Source organism: Poecilia formosa, unplaced genomic scaffold (genome assembly GCF_000485575.1).
Source record: "Poecilia formosa unplaced genomic scaffold, Poecilia_formosa-5.1.2 Scaffold446, whole genome shotgun sequence".
NCBI classification, from domain to species: Eukaryota; Metazoa; Chordata; class Actinopteri; order Cyprinodontiformes; family Poeciliidae; genus Poecilia; species Poecilia formosa.
The window spans coordinates 75,842-85,628 of NW_006800385.1; the positions used below are offsets into that span (position 1 = coordinate 75,842).

The window sequence follows — 9,787 nt, forward strand, 5'->3', positions numbered from 1 at the left end:
ACTGTGTTAGCTTAGCTAATAGCAGCGGTAGCTAATCTACCACCACTGTGTTAGCTAATAGCAGCGGTAGCTAATCTACCACCACTGTGTTAGCTTAGCTAATAGCAGCGGTAGCTAATCTACCACCACTGTGTTAGCTAATAGCAGCGGTAGCTAATCTACCACCACTGTGTTAGCTAATAGCAGCGGTAGCGAATCTACTGCAGCGATCATAATTAATAATCACTAAACAAACATCGAGCCTGAAAACATAAAACTGTAACCGACTGAATGTTCTGCTCTGTGTGTGTGAAAAAGTTTGAGAGTTTTTTAGTGTTGAATCCTCATATAGCGGTGGGGTTGTCTGTTGCTATGACAACGAGTCTGTGTAGCAAGAGCAAAAGTGGTTTTGAGTTATTCTTCAGCAGTTTTTCTGCGTTATTTTTCCCTTTGCTGCAGCGCTGCTGTGGATAGAAAGGAATCGTCTTTTTGCCCTCCGGCGTTGAGCACATGATCAAAATTTCCATTTGTAAACTATAACATGCAGTAGGTGTATAAATAGATTGAGATTTTCTTTATTTTCATCTTCAGTTTACCTGACAAGTTGGTTATTTTTTGCCTCTGCAGCCCGGAGAGTGTGGAAAACCTACCTCCCTGCCATTAACGGGATCGTCTTCATCGTGGATTGTGCAGACCTTCAGAGAATGAGTGAATCTAAAGCAGAACTTGATGTGAGTGTCGGCTGCTTTTAGTGAAGGAGTAGCTGAATGAAAACATCCATCTTTCTGCCATTTCTGAGCTCTTTGCCAGGCGAGGAGTTTGATTCTGCAAATGTAAATACAGGGTCTGTGTCACCAGTAGCAATAAGTTTTATATTTCATCAAACCCATGAGCTTTCAGCGTTTCTGTGGGTTTCCTTTGAATTATTTAGTTAAAAACTGGGACAGAATTTAGATAAAGATAATGTGTGTCTATAAAATACTTTAACAACATATTTACAAAAAATAAAAACATTAGTACAGACATTGTATTTCTACTAGATTTTACAGATTAAATATGTTGGATGCTTTTTGCTGGCATTGGGATTTAATCTCACATTTACTGTTTCAGTGATGATCTATAATCATAGCTCTTTTTTATCCACCTTTCTAGGCGTTAATGACAGATGAGACCATCGGAAATGTGCCTATCTTAATCCTTGGCAACAAAATCGACAGGCCTGAAGCCGTGAGCGAGGAGAAGCTGCGCGAATGTTTTGGACTATACGGACAGACGACAGGCAAGGTGAGGAGACGGAGCAAACCATCTGTCTTATGGCTAAAGAAACAAATAAAAACATCTGTCATTTTTTACAGTCTGGAAATGTTTTTGAAAACAGAATTTGGATTCAGGTTTTTCAAATATGGAAATATGACATTTAAATTTTTCATTGGACTCCATTTGTTGTTCAGCCTCCTTTATCCAGCTGATTATCAGGAAATAACAGCCAATCAGCTCTCAGTTGGTTCATGGATACCTGCCTGTTATAGAACAACAGACGGAGTGAATCTACAAATATATTCAACAACTTCTGTCCAAAATAAAAGAATTTATTAACAAACTTCTTCAGCTCTTTAACAAAGATGATATTGATAACTAAACTAAGTAAAACAAAGAGAAATAAGAAAAGTGATGAGCTAAAAGTGATCAGTGTTAAAATGTTTAACATTATACTAATGTTTAAGGTTTATGAGGACAAATTAACTTTAAAGCTGCAAAGATCAGTTTGTGTTCAGTCTACAATGCAAAGAAAAAGGAAAATAAAACATTATTTTAATCAAATGTTTTAAGAAACAGTTAATTGGATTAATCACGATGAATCAGTTGTTGAAAGAATGATTTAATAAATGATTTAATATTCTGATAATTAGCTAATTTCAATAGTAATTAAACCAAAACTGAGCAAAATGTAACTAACCCAGTGTGGCTGTGAGACGATTTTCTATCTGATGGTTTATTTGTCTGAGAACATAAAACTTTGAAATTTGCCCACAGAAACATAAATATAGAAGCAGAGCTAACGCGTCTCGTTTATCAGCAAAGAAACTGATTTGGGGGTTTAGTTACTTTGTCTGAAATGTGTTTTACCTTGAACTCGACATGGAGCAAAGTTTTAACTTCACCTGGTTCAAATTCTGGAAAAAAAACTATTAAATACCTTTTGGTTGCCAATTATTGATCTTTAAAAAGTCTGACCTGCTGATTCCAATTTTGACAAAGATTTTAAAATTTTCTGTCTGAAATATTGCTAGATGTAGAAAGTGGGGCGACTATTGTTTACTGCAGATATGCAGACCTGAGCCGGTGGGCCGTCTGACCTTTAGACCTTCGCTAGGTAGAAAAGATCAGCTTCACATCGATTATCAGCCCATCTAAAATGAAGGAAATCAGCTGATAAATCTGTACACCTTTATTAAAACTAAATAAATGAGTATTTTTTTAAAGTAGTTATTTCTAATGTATAAAAACGGCTAATGTGGTTAGTCATTTTTTAAAATTTGTCAGAATAATCAATAGATTAGTAATTGATTCCTAACTCTCCATCGTCTCCTGCTTGGCGCTGATCTGTTGGATACAACCTGAACTGTTTGGACCTTTTTGGTCTCCAGGGCAACGTTCCCATGAAGGAGCTGAACACGAGACCGCTGGAGGTTTTCATGTGCAGCGTGTTGAAGAGGCAGGGCTACGGCGAGGGCTTCCGCTGGCTGTCTCAGTACATCGACTAAACCAGGCCCCGCCTCCCACTACACTATCGGCTAGGGGGCCAAAACCAGCCGTTCCAGACGCCCACCATCATCATCCTCTCAGCCCCGTTCGGTTAATCAAGTCTGCCTTCGCCTCCAGAGAAACCAGTACGACTCGACCCCAATAGACTTTTATTGGTCGAACATTTGGTTCACACACACTCACTTTCATCATCATCATCTCTTTATTTTTATTTCATTTTTCCAAGAGAGAGGGGTTCACGTTGAAATGGTTGAATCTTTTCTACACCATGTTTGCTGTCCTCCTCTTCCGACAGACTCAGAAGTTTAAATCTGTTTGATTCTGTTGCTAAATAAACTTCTTCCTTCCCCCAACTCAGACGGCCACACAGCAGTACACTTTTTTAACAGATAAATTCATTCCACGTTGTATCTAATCAGTGTTTTCTTTTTGTTGCTTTCTTTAACATGGTTTGAGTACATTTAAAAATTGCCCTCACCATCACACATTTGGCTGTTTCCCCGTGTATTGAATGGAGCAGTGCGTTTATCTTAGTGTATCATAAGTTAGATCCATATCTCTTTCTGTCCAGCCTCTGAGCGGGCTCCCTTTTTAAAACGGAGCCAACTTCTCTTTGTTGTTTGTTTTAAAATAGAATATGATACTGGCTATAACTCTTTGATAAAATTATGTAGATATCACAATGTTCAGCTGACGCAAAGATGGATGTTTAAAGGAATCAAATCGGCTGACCGTAACACGCCATAAAGAGATGAGGGAGGAATAAAGAGACGCTGGTTAAAATTAGGCAATATTAGAAGCAAGTGAGACGTTTGACAGGGTGAATTTGGTGAAAACAGCGGAGACAGGTAGACAGGCCTAGAACACCTCCAACAAAGGGACCATGTTAAATATAAATATATGAAATGTACACAAACATCGTACATGGATTTTCTATTTCTGAGTGGCATCCTTTGAAATATGTGCATTAACAGGAACTATTATGCATGCCTTGTTCTTTTGATTATTTTTAAGAACTATTATTAACTCTGTACGAGGGAAGACGATGCCAAAATTACCAACTAGAGAGGATTGTCATGTTTTTGTTTTTTTTTAAGGAAACAATGGAAATGTGCATAATATACTTTAATCTGTCCCTGTCCCTTTGTGTCTCTTTCATCCCTCATGAATAAGTAATGAGATGTTCCAACATGAATGGGACCTGCTGTTGTTTGCATCATTAAAAAATGTAATAAATGTTTGCAATGAATAATCGGATCAATCAATCTAATTTATTTGTGCAGTACTGAGCAACATAAAGTGCTTTTCAGGAATAAAATGTATATATTTACATGAATTGTCAACATTAGTATGGCTGTCAACACAAATGTGGAGGAAAATATTTTTATCCCGTGTTTGCTAAAGAAAATCCAAAATATTTCTAAAATTAATGGAAAAAAATCTGGCAAGAAATGATTAAGTTAAAATGTGTAATAAAGGATACAGGTTGTGCTTTTTTCCACAAATTTTAATATTTAACAGAACCTGAGTAAATGCATATAATTTATGTCTGAAATCAGCAAAAGGAAGGTTCTGGAATGGCCTAGTCAAAGTCTGGGCTTGAAACTATTTAATAGGCTGTGGCATGAGCAAGGTTTTGGAAATGTGACTTCAGGTTGTTTTTGGTACCTTTTCTCACAAATAACTAAGGTATTTGTTTGTTCAATTTTGTTTTATGAAATATTTAATAATGACCAAAAAGACAAAAACAGAATAAATTTTAGTGGGAATAAAAAAATATTAGATTTCTTTTTTTAGCTCAAATTCAAAAAGTTCAAAAAGCCTCTGTGGGAGCAGTAAGGTCTTTGTAAAGAAGTGAATGAAACATTAAATTAACTAAACGTTTGTATCTGTGTCCATTCTACATTTCAGCCTGTTTGGAAAAGTAGCAGTAAGTTCAAACTTTGCATCTTGTTTCTATTTTAAAATATATTTTAAGTTCCTTGTATCTTCATTCCACCCTAGAAAAAATATAATTAAAAATAAAGATTAACATTCCTGCCAGTAAGGTGACAAAATGTAAACCTCTGTCCTATCAATCAACAGCTTGCAGAATTTGGTATAATCTTGTCCATCATTAAAAATGAATAAATTTACTATCCGGACAGAAAACTTTTGTGTGATTTGAATTCTCTAAATGTAAAATGAAGCAAAAAATGAATAATAAAGATGATCTGGCTGGACTGTTGTGTCATTTCATGTCTTGTTGCTTTCTTAGAAAACAACTAATCTTTCAAACTAAAAAGTGAAAACATCTGTCTGACTAGACTCGACCTTGTTCTGACAGAATGAATAGAGTGGAGAGTTTTAATAAGTCAATGACACATTTACACAATTATTTCATAAGTTACTTAGGAGTGGAGAACTGGAGTAACAGTTTAAGTTATATATATGTGAAATATTAAATTTCACTGTTTCTCTATTCTAAAATGGCATTAGAGATAAACTGTTCTTACTAAAATGTACATTTTCAAAGCTTAAAAAGTGTCTTCAGTCTTACATTATAAATGTATATATACATCTCATAAATGTCACTGTTTCCCTAAGTTATTCTAAAACTATATTGGGGATAAACATAGTGCTATTTTCTCTAGCTTTATTAGGGTTTGAGATTTGGACAGTTTTTTGCAGTTGGGCAGGTTTTACCATTGAACTGGAAATGGTCAGATCTGGCAACCCCGTCGAACAACGCCATGCTTGTCATTTATGAGAGTGAGGCGCATGCGCCATACTTGATATAAATAAAGCGACGTTAATTGTTTGAAAGACAAAAAGAAAAGAAAGGCGCGGATCGCAGCCGGAGACGTCAAGCTGCTGGTGTGATATTCATCAACTCTGGAACCTGGATTTAAAAATGAACTTCTCTGGTCTCCTAAGACGCCGCATCGTTCTTGATGCCCAGCCTAAATAACTCAAAACTTTCCCAATCCAACTGGAATGGTCTGTGTTGCTTTAGGCCTCATAAAATGGCGACTTAACTCACCTGCTGAGGATTGGCTAGAGAGGGCGAGAGGCCGCGGGAGCGCCATGTTGGAAATGGCTGCGCTGTTACTCGGTAAGTTATTTTTTTGGAATCCTCACTCGGAGTTATTTGTGTTGTTCCTGATTAAGTTATTGAAGCCATTTTTATGGCTGAACAGAGCAGCAGATGAAGAGCGAGCCGACCATGGCGTCTCAGGCGGTTTGTTTGGCTGATGGCGTCCCTGAATATCTGTGGAAGAAAACAATGGCGTCTGGAACTAGCAGCAAATCGATTATGGATATTAAAGGGATTTACAATCAGGCTGAGGATCGCTTCAAGCTGCCTGGGGGACCCGCCCGACCCATCAAAGGTAGGTTAAGTCAAGCAACTGTTCGATGGCGGGTCCAGAAGACATCTCAGGGTAGGAGCTGCTGCGGGTTTGATGCTAGCTGCTGATGCTAACGCTGTTGAAGGCCAACGCTCGGCTGATGCTGGTTTGGTTTGATTCTCTGCTGAGAGTCAATGAGCTGAGAAGGATCCGGCTGTTGAAAATCCTTCTTTCTTGGTTGTGGTCATGTTGATCTGTGGAGGTTTAAGTGTAGTTTGCATGTTGGAATCTGAAGTTCATGGTTAAAAATCAGTTGTGCTGTGAAAGAAAGATGGCTGCCAAGGTTTTGGCGAATACAGTATAGAGGCTGCAGGAAGTCTTTGAGTTGGGCCAAGTAAATATCATCATAATAATCCTTGATACACATTATTGGTGATAATTCAATGTGACTATGTTACCATTTAATATAGCTGCGTAAGATATTTGTCTTTTGCATGAATACTAAATGTTTTTGGGTGGAAAATGAGGTACTTTACATTTCAATGTACATACCTTTTTTATTTTTTGTATGCACTTAATACTTAGTTTGAAACCTCATCTAAATATTTCAGAAATGGGATCCATACTTGATAATCTAACTCGCACAAATTTTATTTACGTTAAACAACTTAAAAGTGACAACCGATTGTCTTTGCGTCAAACGCGTGGCCTCTTGCGATTTCATTTCTTCTGGACGACAATTTCATTTCTTCTGGATGACGGCGCTCAACGGAGAGATGCACTGGAGGTCAGAGGTCACAGAGGTAATGTTCACTGTCTAATCCACCCTCTCATTTGCAGGTTTTCAGATGAAATTAACAGTTTTCCTTCTAGAGATGAGCCACTGGGACCTGTCTAAGAGTTTTGTCTGTTTTTAACCCAGTTTCTCTCCTAGACTAAGATCCTTACTTGCATTGTGTTGCACCTAACATTTTTTTTTTCTCTGATAAAGCCACAAAAGGAGCTTCTATTGCAACTAACTCTTTATTTTCTCCAATATAGAAATACTCCTGCAGCAGCTCTTTTCTGTCTCTCTGCTCTGTCCTTTCTATTCCCCCAGGGGTCGTGACAGATGGCCTTTCATGCAGAACCACTTTCTAGAGGTCATTTCCTGTTAAAGGGAAGTTTTTCCTCTCCACTGTCAATGCATACATCTTCATTTTGAGCCTAAGCTTATAACTTTTAACCAATTTAAATAATTGGTGTAGTGATGACTTTTTTTTTTCTTCCTTTGGAAAATCATCCTGTTAAAAGGAAGTTTTTCCTTTTCTGTCACATGTATCCTCAGTATGAGGCCTTGGCTAAGCTTGTTTGGTATTACTTTTAACCATATTAGATGATGTTTGGTGAAGTGTTGGCTTTTTTTTTTTGGGAAGTCTTCATGTTAAAGGGAGGTTGTTCCTCTCTACTGTCACCATGTGCATTCTCAGTTTGTCTATGGTGATGATGGTTTTGAGCTCATGGTTAAGAATTTAAGGCCTTTTCAATACCTTGTGGTATACGGACCAAGAAGATGTAGAAGCCAAACAAGTTTTTGTCAACATGAAGACTGAAGATCCTGTGGACATCAAGAAGGCAGCTATGGCACTGGACTCTGAACCTACCAGTGGGAAATGTGGTTTGCTACTTCCTGTAGCCAGTCCTCAAGACTTTGAAGTCATTGGAGGATTTCAAAGAAAATTGGTAACGGGTACAATAAAGCAGTTGATCCATTCCACGGTCGACGCAGGAAAATCTGGTAATCTATATGAAAGGTAGGTGTTCTGGTCTTGGGTACAACAACCGTAACAGATCTGGGATTCTCAGCTCTGTGATCAAATGTGGAATTTATTGTAAAAGGGGTGTGGGCGCGGACGAGCGGCGGGGTAAAAGGGGTGTGGGCGCGGACGAGCGGCGGGGTAAAAGGGGTGTGGGCGCGGACGAGTGTGTGGGATGACAAAAACTGACTAGACCAATGACCCATAGGGGAAAAGCCCTGCAGACAAACCCACAGGACAACCCCCCACAACAACTGACTGAGAAGGCCTTCATCGCACCCCACTGATGGATGACCTTAATGACCCGAGAAATGCTGTAGGTATGTTGTTCAGGTGATCTTTACAAGTGTTAGTTTTTGAAGTGACAATTTATTCTGAGCTGCTAAAAGCTTTGACCTGAAACCTGCATCCCTCCGGTTGTCTTTCTGTCCTGTTGTCCTTCAGGAATCTCCTGCATCATATTGTTGTCGTCTCGGATTTACCAACGACGGACGGAGGCGGCCCTAGTTGTCCATCAGCGGCAGCAAGGGCCGCTGATGGATGACCTTAACGACCTAAGAAATGGTGCAGGTATTTGCCGTTTAAGTGATATTGTCAAGTGAGTTTTTGAAAAGTGATGACTTCGTTCTGAGCTGCTAAAGGCTTTGACCTGAAACCTGCATCCATCCCGTCTTTCTGTCCTTCAGGAATCATCTCTGATTTGGCCCTTCATCGCCCCACCATCAACTAATGGAAAAGGCCTTCATCACCCCCACTGATGGATGACCTTAGCGACTCGTCTGTTGGGTTCAGCAGGTTTTCTGGAGGAAACCCTGCAAGTGTTCCCAGGTGACCAGGTAAGGCAGACTCCTCCTGATCCATTTTGACTGAAATTCTCCCAGTTCTACTTGTTTTTACAAACTCTACCTGTTTTGCTGTTGGAACATTTCTTTAAGTAATATTTACAAGTATGAGCTGTTGCAGAGGGTTTGACCTGAAACCTGCCTCCATCTTGTGGTCCTTCAGGAATCCTCCTGGATGATCTTGATTTCGTGTCTGATTTGGTCCTTCATTGCTCCACCATCGACCGACGGAAGAGGCCTTCATCGCTTTTTTTTTTCTTTTAGGACAATTTTGTTCAGAGACTACATAATTTAAAATGTCCTCCAGTTTTAGTGTTAAATGTTGGAATTTAATGTTTTTTGATCTTTGAGAAAGTGTTTCATGGTTATGGCATTAAGGAAAAGCTCAGTCTGGTTTAGGTTTTCCTGTTCTCTGTAGTTATGCTGCTGTAGGTTTAGGTTACTAAAGGATGAACTGATCAATTTCTGTTCTACATTATTTGCTGTTATCTCCATTGGAGCTCCAACCTGGTCTGGCGTTCTGATTGGCTGGGCCCTTCCTGGAGGAGGGCACCAGCTGGCACGATGCTGCCATCACCTAACCATTCTCCCTCTCCTGCTGTCAACTCTTCACTCATGAATGTAGAAGGTTCTCCTGACCAGCTGACCTGTTGTCTCTCTGCTCCGTCTTCTCAGCTCCAGTCGGTCGTGTCAGATGGCTGCTGGTTCTGACCTGGTTCTGGTTCTGCTGGAGGTTTCTTCCTGTTACAGGAGAGTTCTTCCTCTCCACTGTGGCTACATGCATGCTCCGTATGAGGGATTGATGTAAAGACAACTCAACACAAGCGAGTGGCTGTGGCCCCCTGCTGGTCAGGAGGACTGAATGCTGCAAGTAATGACTCCATGCAGTCTGCTGGGTTTCCTTTGGCATGAACTCTTTAAACTACCTTAATGGTTAACTTAGCTTATTGTACCAATTATAATATGAACAAAAATAATTTGAGTTCGAAGTGCTTTGAGACACTTGTTGTGAATTGACGCTGCATAAAATTGAACACCTAAACCAACGAATGTGCCCAACCAACACAAAACACCC

At 39.3% G+C, this 9,787-nt stretch overlaps 1 protein-coding gene across 1 annotated transcript in view; it reads left to right on the forward strand.

Moving 5' to 3' along the window:
- Window positions 1-4,002, forward strand: part of sar1b (secretion associated, Ras related GTPase 1B) — a 10,668-nt gene extending 6,666 nt beyond the window's left edge. The window contains exons 5-7 of the mRNA XM_007577567.2: window positions 607-710; window positions 1,132-1,263; window positions 2,628-4,002. Of these exons, the coding sequence (XP_007577629.1) occupies window positions 607-710; window positions 1,132-1,263; window positions 2,628-2,744 (353 nt within the window). The 3' untranslated portion in view covers window positions 2,745-4,002. The remainder of the gene's footprint in view (window positions 1-606; window positions 711-1,131; window positions 1,264-2,627) is intronic.
- Window positions 4,003-9,787: the final 5,785 nt, after the last annotated feature.